The 20298-nt window shown below is 39.9% G+C and overlaps 2 protein-coding genes across 7 annotated transcripts in view; one reads left to right on the forward strand and one right to left on the reverse strand.

The window, feature by feature from the left end:
- LOC124551340 (glycogen synthase kinase-3 beta) overlaps window positions 1-7581 on the forward strand; it is a 329510-nt gene extending 321929 nt beyond the window's left edge. For all 6 annotated transcript variants that reach the window (XM_047126369.1, XM_047126370.1, XM_047126371.1 and 3 more), the window contains one exon: window positions 4604-7581. In XM_047126369.1, coding sequence (XP_046982325.1) covers window positions 4604-4866 — 263 coding nt within the window. In that variant the 3' untranslated portion in view covers window positions 4867-7581. The remainder of the gene's footprint in view (window positions 1-4603) is intronic.
- An 862-nt stretch (window positions 7582-8443) lies between these two features.
- Window positions 8444-20298, reverse strand: part of LOC124550855 (leucine-rich repeat-containing protein 58) — a 47739-nt gene continuing 35884 nt past the window's right edge. The window contains exon 4 of the mRNA XM_047125591.1: window positions 8444-8675. Coding sequence (XP_046981547.1) covers window positions 8587-8675 — 89 coding nt within the window. The 3' untranslated portion in view covers window positions 8444-8586. The remainder of the gene's footprint in view (window positions 8676-20298) is intronic.

Here is a 20298-nt window from a genome sequence, read left to right on the forward strand (position 1 = left end):
AACATAGAGACAGAAGTGTTTCCTGAGCAGAGTGTACTACTAATTTACACAGGCATTGAATATTTCAGGATATGCAAACGTTACAAACATTAAGAATTTTGAGAACTTTCTAGAAAAGATAAATACTAAATAACAAATATTTGCTGGTGATACAGTTTGAACCGGCAACCCGCAGCGCATCAGCTGATGACTGTGGTACAGCACATTGCATGCATCACAGCTTGGGGCAATACTTGTAAGTCGTAGTTATTTTTAATGTGTGGCTGGATGTGAAAACGTGACTAGCTATTGTTGACTTGCCATGACTACCTAGCCTGAATGATGCGTCCTTATGTTCCCTGTATCTGAGGGAGAAAGTTCTCCCTTACAAAGTTCTTCCTTTGCGTCCAATATGTCTAACGTCACACGTTGTACAGTGCATCTTGTATACACCCAATTTCTCAGACTTAATCTTCCTGTTCCCAACTATGGTTTTAGGCTATATTTCACTATATTGTTTGTTTGAAAAGCTGTTTTAACATTTAAAATGTTGCTTTTTGTTCGTTTGGAAATTTTTCCTGAGGTCATATAATCCCCTCGCCAACTTTTGTAAGAAACGTTCAGGATCATAATACAGTGAAGGTGACGCAGACTGGTGTGGAAGTGGAAGTTGTAATAGGATTGGCAAACAGAAGAGAGTTGGGTGATTGGAAAGGGAAGTGAACATTATGTCCAACGTGTAACACATTGTGAAGTTTGCTACATGTGTTTTAGTTATTTTCGCGAGATGATTAAAACGTTGTTAGCCCGATGATGGAAGCCTCAAATCTCTTTGCTGTACTATATGAACATTGTTGACTGCTACTAAGCTAGAATATTCATTATGCTCGAGATTTTTTTCTGGTGTATGCAAAGTTCTAGTTGTGATGAGCAACAGACTGTCCTGGGTTTTGTAACACAATATCTTATTGTTTCCTCTGTGAAAAACTGAATTTTGATTAATATTATGAATAATTTCATTCGCTGGATGATGTTGTTATCAAGACTAAACGAAACATCTCATGTGCCAATGATGAAATGGATATTGTTAGAACAATAGCGATACCTACCTTCTGTGCTAAATAGTCAGATCGAAGTTCCTTAATTGAAAGAAATAACCTGACAGAGAATTTTTTCTCTCTCCATTTACTCTTTCAATGTGTGATGAACAAAATTCAGAATTTTCTACAATGGTTGATTCCAGTTTGCATGCAAATTAAAGTCCTGTCTTCAACAACAACGAGCTGAACTGAAATTAGTCATTATAACACAGTAGTGAGACCTGTGCTAACAGCTGCTTTAATATTTATAACTTATTGTCAATCAACACATGCTCATCTTTATTACAGCTTACCATGTAATTAAGTTTCCATAAGCCAAGTAGTAGGGGTAATAGGGGGTAATGCAGGCGTAGGTTTAGTAATGAATAAAAAAATAGTAGGCGGGTAAGTTACTACAAACAGCATAGTGAACACATTATTGTAGCCAAGATAGGCACGAAGCCCACGCCTACCACAGTAGTAAAAGTTCGTATGCTAACTCGCTCCACAGACGACGAAGAGATTGAAGAAATGTATTATGAGATAAAAGAAATTATTCAGATAGTGAAGGGAGACAAAATTTAATGGTCATGGGGGACTGGAATTTGGTAGTAGGAAAAGGAAGAGAAGGTGAAGTTATGGGCGAACATGGAATGGGGATAAGGTATGAAAGAGGAAGCCACTTAGTAGAATTTTCCACAGAGCGTAACTTAATCGTAGCTAACACTTGGTTTAAAAATCTTGAAAGAAGGTTGTATACGTGGAAGAGGCCTGGAGACACTGGAAGGTTTCAGATAGATTATATAATGGTAAGACAGAGATTTAGGAGCCAAATTTTAAATTGTAAAACATTTACAGGGGCATATGCGGACTCTGACCATGTTCTGTTGGTTATGAACTGTTGATTAAAACTGAGGAAACTGCGAAAAGGTGGGAATTTAAGGGGATGGGATCTGGATAAATGGAAAGAACCAGAGGTTGTAGAGTTTCAAAGAGAGCATTAGGGAACGGTTGACAAGAATGGGGGAAAGAAATACAGTAGAAGAAGAATCGGTAGCTTTGAAAGATGAAATTGTAAAGGCAGCAGAGGATCAAGTAGGTAAAAAGATGAGGGGTAATAGAAATCCTTGGGTAACAGAAGAGATATTGAATTTAATTCATGAAAGGAGAAAATATAAAAATGCAGTAAATGAAGTAGGCAAAAATGAATACAAACATCTCAAAAATAAGATTGACAAGAAGTTCAAAGTGGCTAAACAGGGATGGCTATAGGACAAATGTAAGGATGTAGAGTCGTATATCACGAGGGGTAAAATAGATACTGCCTACAGAAAAATAAGAGAGACCTTCAGAGAAAAGAGAACCACCTGTATGAAATCAAGAGTTTATATGGGAACCAGTTCTAAGCAAAGAAGGGAAAGCAGAAAGGTGGAAGGAGTATATAGAGGGTCTATACAGGGGCGATGTTCTTGAGGACAATGTTATGGAAATGGAAGAGGAGGTAGAAGAATATGAAATGGGAGATACGGTACTGCGTGAAGAGTTTGACAGAGCATTGAAAGACCTAAGTCAAAATAGGGCCCCAGGAGTAGACAAAATTCTATTAGAGATACTGATAGCCTTGGGAGAGCCAGCCCTGACAAAACTCTACCATATGGTGAGCAAGATGTATGAGACAGGTGAAATACCCTCAGACTTCAAGAAGAATATAATAATTCAAATCCCAGAGACAGCAGGTGTTGACAGATGGGGAAATTACCGAACTATCGGTTTAACGGCTGCAAAATACTATATGAATTTTTTACAGATGAATGGAAAAACTGGTAGAAGCCGACCTCGGGGAGGATCAGTTTGGATTCCGTAGAAATGTTGAAACACATAAGACAATTCTGACGGTACGTCTTACCTTAGAAGATAGATTAAGGAAAGGCAAAGCTATGCTTATATAGCATTTGTAGACTTGGAGGAAGCTTTTGACGATGTTGACTGAAATACTCCCTTTCAGATTCTGAAAGTGCCAGGGGTCAAATACAGGGAGCGAAAGGCTATTTACAGTTTGTACAGAAACCAGATGGCATAAGAGTCGAGGGGCATGAAAGGGAAGCAGTGGTTGGGAAGGGAGTGAGACAGGGTTGTAGCCTATCCCCAACGTTATTCATCCTGTGTATTGAGCAAGCAGTAAAGGAAACAAAAGAAAAATTTGAAATAGGAATTAAAATCCATGGAGAAGAAATAAAAACTTTGAAGTTTGCCAATGACATTGTAATTCTGTCATGTAAGATGAACATTAACAATAGGAAAATGAGGATAATGGAATGTTGTCGAATTAAATCAGATGATGCTGGGGGAAGTAGGTTAGGAAATGACACACTTAAGAGTAGTAAACGACTTTTGCTATTTGGGGAGCAAAATAACTGATGGTGGTCGAAGTAGAGAGGATATAAAATGTAGACTGGAAATGGCAAGGAAAGTGTTTCTGAAGAAGAGAGATTTGTTAACATAGAGTGTAGATTTAAGTGTCAGGAAGTCTTCTGAAAATATTTGTATGGAGTGTAGCCATGTATGGAAGTGAAACATGGACGATAACTAGTTTAGACAAGAAGTGAATAGAAGCTTTCTAAATGTGGTGCTACAGAAGAAAGCTGAAGATTAGATGGGTAGATCACGTAACTACATAACTAATGAGGTGGTACTAAATGAAAATTGCCAGAAGAGAAATTTGTGGCACAACTTGACTAGAAGAAGGGATCAGTTGGTAGGACATGTTCTGAGGCATCAAGGGATCACCAATTTAGTATTGGAGGGAAGCATGGAGGGTAAATATCATAGAGATTCAGAAGGATGTAGGTCGCAGTAGTTACTTGGGGATGAAGCAGCATGCACAGGGTAGAGTAATATGGAGGGCTGCATCAAACCAGTCTCTGGACTGACGACCACAACAACAAGCCAAGTAACTTTACAATTATTTCTTATGTATTACTTGATATTTTTAATCAGTGTAATTACAATCATAATTTTTGATTAATTTTACTTTTTTCTGGCCAAGCCCAAAATCTCTCTCCATTATCTCTCACTTTACTCTTTTTAACATTTTTCTTGCTTACAAATTGCTTCAACATTTGCCCACAAGTATTTGAATACTAATTTGTGTGTTCATCCTGTCAGTAAATAAGACTTTTACAAAGCTGAAGATATTTTAGGGAAAAAACATGGATTTAAGTGACTGTGCAATACATCGCTTTTTATATGTTTATTATTGGTAGATTTTTAACTTGCACATTTACTAAATAATGCTTATAAATGAGAGAAACTTCTCAGAGAAATAATAAAAAATTGCAACATACATGTTTGTCGGTTTGTAGGTTGGCTTGTGTGTGTTGTATTCTGCAATATTACAGTGTTTGCATTTACTTTACAGCATGACTTATTATTTCTCCAGGCACTTGTGTTGGTTGGGCTGTAGTTGCTGCTGAAAAGCGCTCACTAGCTGCTTGTACATCTTAACACTGTACTAATTTGAAATTTTATATTTGTGTGTGTTACAGAGCTAAGCATCCAGCCATCTCTGAACCCCATCCTCATCCCGCGCCACATACAGGAAGCGGGTGGAGCGAGCGGTGCCGTGTCAGACGCCACGGCGGGTGCCAACCCAGGCAGTGGGGGAGCTGTTGGCACGGGGAGTAGTGTAACCGAAGGTGCCGGCAGCTCCGGAGGGGCGGGCAACGACGCTGGAGGTGTCGGAGCCGGCGCTCCGAGCAGCGGGGGCGGCGGATCTGCGGCGACGGCCGCTTCGACGAGCATGGCCTAGGTGCTTGTTTGCCTTTCGTGAGGGTGAGGTTGAGGGCAGTTGGCAGAGGTGTGAACAGACCACGTAAGGAGGCACTGGAACGCGGAGAAGGGTGAGGAGGGAGAAGAGGAACAGCTGCTACAGGGCGTAGTCGTGGGCATTTGTCCAGATATTTTATTTCATTTTATAATTATTACCTTTTTTACTTTTTGTTTCTAAGAATATTTCATCTCCTGCTGTAGTCTTTGGATCTTATGATTGTTACTAACTTTTTTTAAAAAAATGTTGGCATTTTACTGTAAATGAAAAGTACCTGCTGAATGGAATGTATAATTAGCCTTTCAAAAACTTGGCATTAGATATGTGTAAGAAAATTGATTTATCGGTTGGCTTATTGAAGTCATGTATGTGATTGTTTTAATTAGGCAGGAAATGTTTTAGATACCAGTGCCACTCTGCTGGACTACAGTCAGTTTCCTTTTTTTAAAAAAAAAAAGATGCGAGGAGATAGTGTATATACTAGTGTGGCAGTTGCCATCCTTTTTATGGCCATGGCATTATATTTAACCAGTGTACAAATATTGATGCTAATTGGTCAATTTATTTAGCAATATTTGTCCTGATGTCTGTTTAATTTATATAATTTATGGTTAAATGATGCACATGTATAATTTGATCTCACTGGGGAACAGTGACTTGGAAAACTGAACAGTTTGACAAAATTTGAATAAATATTGTTTGTATCCTGGGCTGCTTTGATCGTGATTTAAATTTATACAAGATGATGAAGAATTGTACTTTTATATGGGTCTAACATTGACAGAATAAATGCAGTTGCTATGACATTATTTTGTAAATTTTTCCTTTAGCAGTTGTTTTTGATATTGATCAGAGGAATTGTGTATTTTCTGTGATGAATAAGATTTTTCTTGGTCTTATTTGTAGATGGTAAGGAATGTACATATTGATTCATTCTCAACTGCCATCGGCATACTGTTTTCACTGTATCGAAGCTATTCTTTAATTGTGCCATGTGATTTCAATGTTGCAGCTTATATTGCTTGGAGATCTTGTTAAAGAGTTTGAGTGTTGCTGGATTGAGGTTGCTGTCACGATTAGCATCCAGAGTGAAATTGTAGTGTCACAGTATCAGAATTCCCACAGTTTCCTGTGGTACCGTGTTTCATAAGTACAAAACTTAGCCTAACTGATGTGGGAATTGTTTATCGTTATTATCCTGAGAGTTTGTTCGGTTCGATTTGCCGCTGTTCCTGAGCTAGGTGGCGACTCCGATAGCAGCTCTTCGTGGAGTAGTGGCTTGCAGCAGTTTGATTTTGGATTTTACTTTTCTCTTCCTGCCGTTCTGCACTTCTGTGACTTTTCCTCGTGTGTGTCTTAAGGGCTGAGTCGGCGAGAGAGTACCACTAAAGAGGAACGACATAGTACTATATCTCCTGCTTCATTAGAGACTGCTGTTAATATAAATATTTAAAAAAAATGAACTCCACGCAAAGATCTTCCGTGTAGGAAGTTTGTCCCAGAAGCCGTGTGTTTTCGTGCTATTAGATGTAAATGAATATTATCGGAAAAGAATTTAAATAGCCACAGTTAATTATGCAGAAGTAGTCATGATAAGTCACGTCAGATTCAGATGCTTGTATAGTTGACTAAGGATTTTTTTCTTGTTTCCTCGTGTATAAATATAATAAAAGTATGTAATGTTAAACAGTTATGAGTTTAAAGTGATAAGTAATAACAAAAAAAATAGAAGCAGAATTTCTTAATATTACGCAAGGGAAAGGGGATGCCTTCATTTTGTAGGTGGAAGACCATCACTTTTCCAGGCAGATGTGTTTAAGGTTGATGAGTTCCAATTCTATAAATGCTGTATTTGAAAATAAGACTGTAGTATTTATGTGTGATGGTACAAGTAACGTGCACTTCTTCAAAGGTCGAACACCATAAATGTGCCATCTGTGATACCTTACAGCTTGAACTGTTGTATAACCTACTTTCCTTTGTGTAATGAGTTTAGTACCAAACAGACAAAAAATAAAAAGAAATGCAATGGAATGGCAAATGTAATAACAATCTGTAGACGCGCAGTCATATCCTAATAAGTGTGACAAAGTTACACATTGTTTGGCCACTCACAATGAGAAACTTTCTGTCAGTACTTCTGTGTGTGCATATTTGACACTGCATATTGTTGCATGTATAAATATTGTGATATTTTGAGAAAAAAGGAAACCTCTGTGAAATTTAACACAGTGATTTGAGAAAGAACCAATAAATCGTTTTATACCCACATAATAGTTGTTATTTGGCATTGTTTTGGAGTTGTCTACTAGTCTTATGTAAAGCATCTTTTGCTTGTTTCTCTGTCAACACAGGCTTGCATGAATGATTCTTTTTTTTATTTTGTAAGCAAATGAATATATATTCTACATGTAAATATTCCTGTTTTGTGGACTTGTTGTGAGTGGTTTACTAAAAATAGACGTTGTAGGGGACTGATATCCTATCGGTATCTTCAGATACATTTGTCATGAGAATGAAGGTTTTATTGGAGAGGTATATATAATATATACATATATATATATATATAAATAGAAAATAATTATAATTCCTTTATGTAACATAAAAGTTTTAAATAGTAACAGATTTTTTTGAGACTTACTTGTGTATCTGTTTTTCCCAGAAATGTACATCATAAAAATAATTTTATGAACAATATATTGTATTTTTAATTTCTTGAATTTACCCTTGACAAAAGCCTTGCATCTTTTGCTGTGGAATCATTTAGAGCGCTGCATTTCCATTATAAGATTTTTGAGCTGTTACAGTCAATGTAAAACGTACTTATGTTGTCTTCTAAGGATCTTACTGCTGCCTCAATGAGTTGAAAAAGAAAAGAAACAAATACTTATCACTAGATGTTGTGCAATACTTCAATAAATTTTCATAACACTTGAATACATTTTTAGTTTCATTATAGTGCATTTTGGTGTTTTAACAAAAGTTGTATGCCTCAGTATTTGAGGACAGTTTAAATTTAGTTACTATTTATGCTTTGAGATTGTAATGCCCCAATTGAAATGAAGTAGACGTAAAGACAGAAAGAAAAAAAAAAAAAAACAAGAAAGCATTGAAATGTTGAAAAAAAGAAAACAGTTGTTTAAAAATAATAAAAATGTATTGGGAAGGATTGAGTGCTTGAGGCAAAACGCACTCATGGCCCCCCCCCTGCCCCCCCTCCCTCCCTCCCCCCCCCCCCCCCCACCGACACACACACACACACACACACACACACACACACACACACACACACACACACACACACACACACACCTACCTTCATTCTTTATAGCCTTTTGTTGCACTCTGAAGGACAAGATGAAAAGCTGAACTCAATTTGAAATTCTTTTTTTATGTTTCTGTGTACTGCATCCGCCTCCCCCCCTCTCTCTCTCTCTCTCTCTCTCTCTCTCTCTCTCTCTCTCTCTCTCTCTCTCTCTCCCTCCCCCCCTCCCCCTCCCTCCCCCCCCCCCCCCCCCCCCCCCTCCTCCATCGCCAGTTTTTCCCAAACTACTACTTGTCCTTGTTCTTAATTGCACTGTTTATTTCACTGCTCTTCCTCTTTACCAACATCCATTTCTCACTCTGTCATCATCTCTAACACCTCCTCCTTTATCTTTGTCATCCCTCATCCTTGGCAAAGATCATACTAGCTCTTAATAGTTAACAGAGCGTTGCTCTCGCTCTTGACTGCAGAATCTTATGGATCCTTGAATCGTAAAACCATCTAGCCTCACCCAGTACAGTCTGATCTGGAAAAAAAATATGAAACCAATCAGACATAAAAGCAAACAGTAGGAAGCTCAGGATGGAATAACAGTAATATTAGAATTAGTCAGGCCACAGTGACTGGAAAGAGTGGTCGTATGCATGTGAATTGTTCTTCCATTGTGCCTGTCAGTGACTCAATGCCGTCTCCTACAAGTTGAGTAGCAATCTATCCATTTCAGTTTGAATACAACATACTTTGCCAACTTATGACTGGAGACTATGGGAGTGCCTGCCAGATCTTATTCAGTCTTTCCTCAATGACTGGTGCTTCAGTTACCACATTGGCAATTTCCTGTCGGACTGCCTTATCCAGGAGAGTGTAGTTCCTGAAGGTGTAGTGCAAAGTGTAACACTTCTTGCAATAACTATTGATGACATCTCATCGACAGTCAGGAATTCTATTGAAAGTTTATTGTATAAGGATGATTTTTTGCCGTTTTCTGTTATTGTATATGGATGATTTTGCCATTTTCTGTTCTTTGTCCAATCTTGCAGCCACCACATTTCAACTACTGATGGCCAGGAGCCTGGAAAATGGGATAAGGCAACTGGTTTCAGGTTCTCATCAGATAATTACTGTCCATGTAAATTTCAGCCACCTACGTTTTAATTTTAACCAAGCAGAGCTAAAAGTAGAAGACACTGTTTTTGATTTTAAGGAATGTGTAAGATTTCTGGGCCTAATATTCGACACAACTAACCTGTGTGTGTCACCTGAAAGGCCTGAGAACAAGTGGTGCAAAATCTTTGACCATTTTGAAATGCAACAGCAGAAAGATGGAAGCTGTAGACAGTTTCTCTCTTGCAATTTTTATAGAATGTGTGTAACATCCCACTGTGTAGATCACATCAGTGTCGTTTATGGATCAGCCTTCTACTTCACGATGCCAAGTGATATCCACTAAGAGTTTATCAGACTATCGGCGGGCTCCTGTTTTACCAGCCCAGTTTAAGGTTTGTTTGTGGAGACTGCAAAACCGTCACCCGTCACTTCAAATACAGCAACACCTCAGCATGGCAAGACAGGCTCTAAAAATATTAGCATTACCTCAGGCGCACAGTATTGTGGACTGAACAATCCTTAGTGTGGATCTTTCAGAGTGGCTACACATGACCGAGCTATTAGATATTCGTGTCAAAGATTGTCTTGTGGATCTGAATGTGTCATCCCAGGATCAGGTGCCAGGGATGGGACAGACTTCTTCAGAACCCCAAAATTATTTTAACATTGACAAGAGTGCAAGAAATCTTCTACTCTAGACTGTTTTCAAAAGTTTTTTTTTCAACCTTAAGTCTGTATAAAGATTTTATTGTTGTATACACTATCTGATGACGAGTCTGGACACATAACGGTGGACGTTGAATATGGTACGTGCCCACCCTTCACTTTCGACATCTTGACCTGTGCTGAGGACACTTGAGGTGGGTGACTGCAGAGGAATGGCAGCCTATTGTTCCTCGAGAGCTGAAAAAACAGAAGGCAGTGATGTCGGACGCTGGGCTCTGGAGCTGAGTCGACTTTCTACCTCGTCCCGAAGGTTTTTCATTGGGTTCAGGTCAGGACTCTTGTCAGGCCAGTTCATTTCATGAATCGTACTGTTCACAGACCATTACCTCAGAGTCACTGCTTCGCGATTGCATTGTCGCGTCAGTCATCTCTGACCTGTTCGTCTACTGCACGCAGTACACAGTGCTGTAAAATGTGTTCGTATCATTTTGCATTTAGCATTAGGAGACCACACCGTAACCATGAAAAACATCATACTGCAACATCATCTCCTCCGTACTTCACTGTCGGCACTCTACACAGCGGCAGGTAATGTTCTCTAGGCATTCTCCAGACACATCCCATTGCCGCAGGATATAATGTGATTCGCCACTCCAACTTGCTCGTTTGCAGTCGTACTCAGTCCATTGGGATCGCTCTAGCACTGCTTAGCACTGACTGCAGAAATGTGTGGCCAATAAGGAGTTGCTTGACAATTGTACCCCATTCTTTTTAACTCCCTACACAAACTAATTGTGCTAGCTGGACTGCTCGGAGCACTTCGGAGCCCACGAGCAGTTCGTTTCTGTGATTCCACACGATTTTTTTGCAAACACACGCTGCGAAGCTCGTCAGTCCCTCTCCGTTGGTACGTGATGTCTGGCTGGTTGTTTCTTTACATTTCCACTTCAGAATCGCGTCACCAATAGTTGGCTTGAGTAGCTTTAGAAGAGTTGAACTATCCCTGACGGATGTGTTACTGATGTGAAATCTAATGGCTAGTCCGTGTCTGAGGTCACTGTGCTCTTCTGGCTGATCCACTCTGCTGTTACTGCTTTTGTTCTGACAACGGAGTACACCTCGCCTCATTTCACAGTGGTTGTTCTGCGTTTCACGACATTTGGAGGTCAGTTCTCCACTATGTATGGATACTTTTGATTGGGTGGTATATATTTTTGTCGCAGGGGAAAGACCCACTTAAGAAACAAATCCACTATACTGGGCAAATCACGTGAAACGTGTACCTTGCACATTTCTGAAATGCGAGGTGATACTGATGTACTGCTTTCGCATCATTCAGGGATGTCTGGCTATTCTCAATTAGATACTGTTTATGTTGATACCCAGTAAGGGCTCTGTTAGAGATGCTGTTGACCACCGTAAATCAACCAACGTTCCTACAACAGGTGAGTCCTTCTGATCGTAGGGCCTGAGTGACTTACCCTTCCTTTCTAATCATCCCCAGCCTACCGTATTTAGTCGAATCTAAGCCGCACTTTTTTTCTGGTTTTTGTAATCCAAAAATCCGCCTGCGGCTTAGAATCGAGTGCAAAGTAAGCGGAAGTTCTGAAAAATGTTGGTGGGTGCCGGCACAACCAACTTCTGCCGTCGAATATATGTAGCGCTTCGCAGGCATGCTTTGGAGGCACAAAGATAAATACTGGTGCCAAAACCTCTGCATCAGTAAATAAATTAAAAGAAAAGGTAGAAGAATGTTAACATTATGCCATGTATTTTTTCGTGTTTGCTGCTGTCTCATTTAAATCCTGTCTGCCTAATAAACTACGATACTAGAGTGAGACAACAACAAACGCAGAATAATATGCATATCCTGTCATGTTTATATTCATATTATTATTATTCTTATGCTGAATAGTGATACAGTCAGAAATGAAACATGCTAACTGACTAGATTTTTAAATCTAAGCTGACTAATTTCTGTGCAGAATGTAATGTACTAAAGAGGCGTCTGCAAAGATTTTCAAACGGAGAAAATTTTTCGGTAAACTCTCGTTCAGAACTTCTTCTATCATATGCAGTCTTATTAGGTTCTTGTTGATCATTATCAAAGAAAGCAGCAGTGTAAGTAACAACAAATGGCAGTCTCTTGCCATTGTTTCGCTAATGAGACAATTCCTCTCTCTCTCTCTCTCTCTCTCTCTCTCTCTCTCTCTCTCTCTCTCTCTCTCTCTCTCCCCCCCCCCCCCCTCTCTCTCTTTTTCTCTCCCCCCCCTCCTCCCTCCCCCTCCCCCTTCCCCCGCCCCCCCTTTATTTTAATTTTTGTAAGCGGTGGTAGCACGCACAAAAGCAAGACGTGCCGCGAGCGGCGACCGGCCGTAAACACTCATTATCAGAATGTGGCAAACAATGCATGACACAGTACAATAATGCAGTTTCAGCTTAGAATGGCGTAAAAACCTGTAACAAAGACAACACCACTTATCAGATTAAAGCAAAATAAGCAATCGATTTAAACCAGACGAAGTATGTGAAAAAGGAAGGGTACCCGCATAAATACGGACGGAGCGCTTGGCACATAGCAATGGCTGCTTGTTAAAGTTTTACTGTTAAGCTTAAGACTCGAACCAAACTACTGTATCTTCATCCATTCAACCTAAATTGTGTCTCATGTTACAATGGACCAACTTTGTTTCGATTTGGAGGTACAGTCTAAAACTTTTCTCTCCCCTTGAATTTCAATTCTCAAATTTCAGGAGCGCCTTATATTAGGTAAAAATTTTTTTCCTTGATTTCGAGTCTCATTTTTCAGGTGCGGCTTAGATTCGAGTAAATATGGTAACCCCCCCCCCCCCCCCCCCCCCCCCCCCCCCCGAAGAAATAACTAACAGTTTCAAAAGCTATAATCATTACTCCTACCTTTACATGCCTGTCAGTTGTACTAAGGGTTTTCATCGCATGAAGTTTAGTGCTTGCCAACCATTGTGTGTCATAATTTTATAGTCTTCTCAAGTGAATTTTTCTTCCAATACAAATACTGTAGTTAACCATACAAGAACAGGGGAAATTTGCAGACAACATACAGATTGATACAAATTTTCAACTCTTTTTTTTTTTTTTTTTTTTTTTTTTTTTTTCCCCACCAAAGAGCACAAAACCCATTACAAATTTGGTGTTTGGACAAGTTAACAACCAGGACATAATCTTTATACATTGGAGTGGGCTTATTGATAATGTAAATTTACCTCCATGCATACGTTCATTTATGCTTTGTGCTCTATAAATCCAGCCAACAGGAATGTGGAATAAGTAAACATGACAAGGCAGCAGCAGGCACCGAAAGCCACTTTCATGAAGTAGACAAACAGTGATCAATGCTAACATACTCTCACTTCTCAATTAGTTTATATGTGTTTATTGAGAAAAGCAGATATTTAAAAAAAAAAAAAAAACCACCACTACTTGGCTACTCTTCTTACCTACCACTCCATACCAAATATTTATACCAGTTTGCTGAAGTCATAGAATTTAAATAGTTGTGTGTGTACTGTGAACATTATGTGAGTGAGTACTAACATACTTTTTTTTACTGTCGGTTTTCGTATCCTGTAATCGTACTTCTAGTACTGTGGTTGTCACAGTTCACCTCATGTATACTCTTATTATGAACCACAAATACCAGCAGGGATTAAATGTAAGTGTGAGAATCAGTAGATCCCTGTAGAGATATCTACGGGATGTTGGCTGTTTACGATACATAACACTCTGACTGCACACTTATGTAGAATTTGTATTAGGTTAGAAAAATAAACCCAGTTTAGTCTCTTTCACCATTCATGTCACTGCAACTATTGGAAAGAAAGAAATCCCAGTGTCGACATACTTTACTACTTTTCATTTGACAAAATTGTGTGAATTTATATCTTGGAACAATGAGGCCTTAAGAATAAAAATGCTTATCACACTAAAATGTGCAGTATGACTAACATGTAGTGCATATCTGCATTATCGTGGAGATGTTTTAAAAAATTAAACGTTTTAATTGCAAGTCCACAGTATGTGTTTCCTCGTAGGATTTGTAATCAATTACAATTCAGAAAAAGTAATGAAAACTTTAATTACAGTAGTAGAACAAACTAGTTGTTATTCTTTGCCACAACTGACTTTATCTCTGTAAAGGGCATTGGCAGAGGATGACAGCGTTTGGTTGGCACATTATATCTGTAAATACTGCGTACTGTGTGCAGTAGGCCTACATTACTACTTGTGCAGATTTGCAATGAACACTGCTACTTGCTATTTAGCTGAAAGAAGTTTTAAATCCATGAACATAGGTATTCAGATAATTTGTAAAGAGTGTGGCTAATGAAGTATATTTTTGATTTTCGTTTCAGTTGGTAGGTATTCACAATTTCCTGTTTTATGTCAGATGGGAGCCTGTCAAATTCCTTCCCGTTCTGAACCCCAGACAAGGAGGCAAACTTTAAATGCAAATTATTTTTTTGTCTTGCATAATGATAGGCTAAGCCGCATTTCAGCTGAAACTGATTTAATCAGCAACAAAAACTATTAAGGATCAAACACGTTGGGCAGTGAGTGTAAAAATCTCAAGACCTTTAAAAAGGTTACTGCAGACTTTTTATTTGAAGTTCAACAACAAGCTGCACTTTTGTTTTATTAACATTTGTTTATTTCAGACTGGTTTTGGCTGACACTAGTGTGTGAAGACAAATGTGATAAAGACAGATACTATTGACACACACAGAATCAATGCTCATGATGCACTGCTAGGGAGGAGGGTTGGGGGGAGGGGAGGATAATACACCTGGAAAGATGACATCAGTTGAGCAAACAAAGCTGGTAGTTGTGAGAACATTCTCGCACCCATAGATGAAGTTCTCGATGTCCGTGCAGCACAGACATCAGCAGGGTCGTCATAATAAGGGCAGCAGTGGCAGACTGTACAGCTACCACAGCACGCTTGTGAGCCCAGATGGGTCAACCCACCGTGTTGCGAACCTGTTATCAGTAGAGTGACTACGGGTGCACACACCTCCAGCCTGTTTTCCACTCGTGCCACAGTATCAACCTGCAGTCTTGCATGGTTGGACTGATGCCATCAGAGGATAACTTTGAAGATGGAATGGCACTCTGTAGTCTTCCGCAATGAAAGCAAATCCTGCCAGTATGTAAGTGATGGTCATTTACGTGTACAACGAAGATCTGGTGAGTGCTTTCTCATAGAGTGCATTCATCTGAGACAGACTGGCCTCACTGCAGGTCTTAACGGTCAGGGGTGCGATAAATTACAGCTCTTGTTCACCTCTTGTGTTTCTGGAGGGGGTGCTAACCAGCACTTGGTACATACAGAATATTGTTAGACCCATTCTTTTGCCATTATTGCAGCAGGAAGGTGATATGTTGTTCCAACAGGATAATGCTCACCCTCACACTGCCCGTGAAACTCAGTGCGCTCAGCGAGATGTGCAAAAATTTCCTGGCCAGCACAATGTACCCACTTGTATCCAAATGAGCACATGTGGGATGTGATGGGATGAGGAGTGATTAGTGCAACTTGTCAACTAACAGCTCTTACAAAACTACGCAAACAGGTCAAGCAAGCGTGGCATAATGTATCCTAGGACAGTATTTGCCATCTGTACGATTGACTGGGTGTCAGAGTTGGCGCCTGCATTGCTACCCGTGGAGACTACACCAAATACTAATATGGGTCTTTCAGCATAGGTCGATACCTGGTACTTGAAAACCACTTGTGCTATTCATCTGTAAATGTACTCAGTTCGTGTACTCCGTATTTACTGTTGCAGCAATTAATCTTGAGTAAATTGGAAAACTCTGAAAGGGTGTACTAATTTTTTTTTCCTGCCAGTGTATTAGGCAAGGAATGTCAAATTGAGCATTCATCACTCTTGTTATACAACAAATGTGTTAAATTATGGTGCTAAATTAGTTTACAAGATGGATAGTAGTAAACATAGTGCATAGCAAACACACACACACACACACACACACACACACACACACACACACACACACACACACACAGACTGTGTGTGTATAACTCTGTAGATTGTGAGGAAAAGCAAGTTAAGGTGTATGACAATTCTCTTGTGGTACAAGTTTGTGCAGAAGAGTATAGTCATTAGGCTGAGGTCTTGGAGTGTGTGGTTGGTTGACTGGGCCACATGAAACTTAGTTGGGTTGTGCTCAGTTTTAACTGATCATTCAGAATCCGATGGGTGTTTTTCAGTGAAATGTTTATTTACCCGAAGTGCTTCTGCAACAAGTCTGTTGTGACATACAGAGGACTGATGAACGGTGCACGAACTGGTGATTGACCCTGAACCCAAATAAATGTGACATATTGTGCCTACACAGAAGAAATCCAGTACTGACGATTACACTGTTGGTGGAAACTACAACTACCATAAAATACCTAAGAGGAACTATCTGAAGTGACCTAAAATGATAAGAAAAGTGGATGCCAGACTGATATGTGAAATATGGGAAAGGTAGCAACTCACTTATAGAGGACCGATGTGAAGACAGTAGAAAAACATAACAGGAAACACTATTCTCACAGACACTTAAACACACATTGCCGTGGCTAAAGTGAGACTGATTATTGATAACTGGAAGTAAGTGGGAGGGCTCTAAGGAAGGATATAAGGAGAGGGCAGTGGGAAAGTGGTAGGACTTTTGACAGGTCATTTGGCAGCTGCACAATATGTTGAAAGGAATACAGAGGGTAGAGCATCAAAGAGAGAGAGTGGAGGGGGTAAAAGGAGAGGAAGGTGGAGACAGAGAAAGGGTGAGGGATGGAAAAGGGAGGCGGGTGCTGGTGCTATATGTGCATGGGGGAAGAAGAGTGATGGGAGAAGGCAGTACACAATCTGGAATGGAGAACACGTTAGGGGATGTTTAGGCCAGAAGGATTGCAGGAGAGAAGGTATGTTAGTGAAACAATTCCCACTTGCATCGTTTGGAGAAACTATTGCTGGAAGGGAGTATCCAAATGGCCTATGCAAACAGCTGTTGAAGTCTTTTCTGTTGTGGTGTGCAGTGTGTTCGGTAAATGGAAGGCGAGGTTCCTAGATTGCCACAGTTTCATGGTAGCCATTCATGGGAATAAGCAGCTGGTTACTTGTTGTGCCCATATAAAATTGTGTACAGTAACTGCAGCATAACCGACATGTAACATGGCTGCTTTTACACATGGCCCTGCCTTTTATTGTCTAAGAAATAGTTGTGACTGGGCTGAAATTGGAGGTTGTGGGAGGGTGTGTGGCCCAGGTCTTACACCTGGGCCAACCACACGGGGATGGCATATGGGGCGCACGATTGGATTGGGGATGGACAAGGATATTCTGTAAGTTCGGTGGACTGCTGAACGTTAATTTGGTTGATGTGGTTAGGATATATGTCATCTCAGGTCTGGTGAAGGATTTGGTTGAGTTTTTCGAGGCGAAAGTGATACTGAGTAATCAGATGAGAGCTTGTCAATGGCTGGTTAACATATTTACTGGTACCAGAGGAGGAGATCTGTTTATGGATGAGTTGGATGGGATATAGGCTGTTAATAATGGGTCTGGTGTGGTTATTGGTACATTCTGAGAACTCCTACTTTTCTCTGTAGATGTGCCATCCACGGGTAGCAAGGCTGCAAGGAAGAGACTTTTAATTCCTTCTAGCATAATTTTCTCTGAGCTACGCAAGTTTTAATTGTCTCTCCAGCATATTCTGTGCTCTGACAATCCTCCTGGCCTAGACCTCCACTAACATGTTTACCACTACCTGACGTTACCTTTTCCCTTCTGTCGACATCTCTCCTTCACCATCCAAATTGTGTACTGACCTCTCCCACCACTCTCCTTCCCCCATACGACCCCCCCCCTCCCTCTCCCAAAAAGTAGCTAGGAATAACACACCATATATATCCCAAATAACCTACAAATTTAATCATGTATTATTCTTACCATATGATATATGTGAAAAAGTAATGTTTTTATTTTATATTGTTCCTGGTATTGCAATGTTAATTGTCAGCCATGTTGATGACAATAGCTCCAATAACACTGAAAATTATAGACAGAATAGAATGATGATAGAACAAGCAGCAAAACTTCAGTTTATATAAAGAAGGTTCTTTCTTTATCATCATCATCGTCGTCATCATCATCATCATCTTCTTCTTCTTCTTCTTCTTCTTCTTCTTCTTTCAGAGTGTCAATTTGTTACAGTCTCATCAGGAAGTTCTCCTGCCATCTTTCCATTGGTCAACCTATTGATAGTACATGTTGGTGTGTTAATGTAGTATCAATTTTGAGATCCTCCTTGAGCTCATTCGTTGTATGTAATTCATCCAGTTGTTTTGGTAGTTATGAATAAAATGAGTGATGGATTCCATTTTAAGCTCCTTCAAAATGTCTTCATTCGATTTGTGATCCCATTTGATGTGACCAGGTGTTCATCTCAAGAATTTCGTTTTACGGGCTGTTAGTTTTTTTTGTGTTTTTTGCCTTTATTGTCAAGGCTTCACTGCCACAATACAGCACAGGTCTTGCCAATGTCATATAAAGGTGTTCTGGATTGCTTCTGTATTAGGGAAAGTTTCATTACACTACTAATGACTCCATTGATTCATGGTGGCTTTTTCAGGTATGTCTCTCTTTTTTTTTTTCTTTCCAGAAAGGATAGTTTATAGCAGCCGAAATATGTAACGATTTCATTTTTTCTTGCTTTGTACTGGGTACTTTCTGCAGAAAGCCACAGTTGCTTCGGTGACAATAACCATGCTGTATTTCTCAGATATAATCTGTAAATTGCGTGCAGAACACTACAGTTCATCCTCTGGAGATGCAAGAGCTAAATTATCTGCAAAAGTAAAGTACGTAGCTTTGTGTTTCTGTTGATTTAAATAAAGCAGTTGACATTTGTCCCCACTTATGGGTGATTTTAGTCATATACATAATAAACAAGAATATAACAGTGGAAAATCCAGGATGGAATGTAAGAATATTGTGAAAAGGAAAGTTGCCACTCACCATATAGCAGAGATGCTGAATCGCAGATAGCCACAACAAAAACTGTCACATATGTAGCTTTCCGCTGGTAAGGCCTTCATCAAAATCAAATGACAAACACACACACACACACACACACACACACACACAAACTCAACTTACACACACGTGACTGCAGTCTCAGGCAACTGAGGCCTCAGTTGCCTGAGACTGCAGTCATGTGTGTGCGAGCTGCATTTGCGTGAGTGTGTGCGTGCGTGTTTGTCGTCTAATTTTGATGAAGGCCTTGCTTGCCGAAAGCTATATTTGTGACAGTGTTTTTGTTGTGTCTATCTGCGACTCAGCATCTCTGCTATATGGTGAGTGGCAACTTTCCTTTTCACAATATTGTAATAAACAAGACTAGAGTGACACTGCATCCCTGTTGTACTCCTGCATGTATTCTGCCCCCACTCTGACAGGTTGCCCTCTTTCTTAACACAGATGTTCTTTAAATTTTATAAAAATGCAATGCCCTCAAGGACAAAAATGTTTTATTGACAAGGGAGGTGTCAAGTAGTTAACGCACATTAATGGCATCCCGCACTGGATTGTACCGATCTTTTTGTGCATTTTGTCACAATTGTGCAGTGGCTCTTACAGGCCCCGGAAAATGAGTAACAACCTGTTAATCGTCTCTCGTACGTGTTCGATTGGTGAGAGATCTGGTGATCTTGCTGGCCAGGTCTGTTGTGCGCCACACAGAACGTGCCACATTGCAGCCGCTGTATGTGGATGTGCATTGGCCTGATGGATAAGCGCATCACCTACCTGTCAAAGAAGTGGCACTATCATGGCAATAACAGCCTCTGCAGTGTAGCAGGCACCAGTTACTTTACCCTGCAGAAACACCAAATGTAACGGCCAGTTGTAACTGATGGCTCCCCACCCTGTGAAGCCTAGGATGGGTACTGTGTGTCTTGGGCAAATGGATTCTGGTGTAGGCAGCTCACCAGGTCCATGCCGTACAAATGTACTACTATCGGCTTAGCAATCAGCATCAAAAACTTGGAGATAAAAACAAATGGAAAAAATTCAAAAGAATCGTGCAATATGTCATGAACAAATATGTTCTGAGTAGGGTGTTAAGGAATGAGAAAGAACCACCAAATAGCCGTGTTAGGAAACTGCTCTATAAACAGAGAACTTCTCAGAATCGAGAAAAGTAAAAGCCTAGCTGACAAACAAAAGCTGAACGAAGCAAAAATGGGCATAAGGAGAGCAATGAGAGATGCATTCAACAACTTTGAAAGTAAAGCTTCATCAGCTGATCTGAGTAAAAACCCTTAGAGGATT

The sequence above is a fragment of the Schistocerca americana genome, chromosome 9, assembly GCF_021461395.2.
Source record: "Schistocerca americana isolate TAMUIC-IGC-003095 chromosome 9, iqSchAmer2.1, whole genome shotgun sequence".
Taxonomy (NCBI): Eukaryota; Metazoa; Arthropoda; class Insecta; order Orthoptera; family Acrididae; genus Schistocerca; species Schistocerca americana.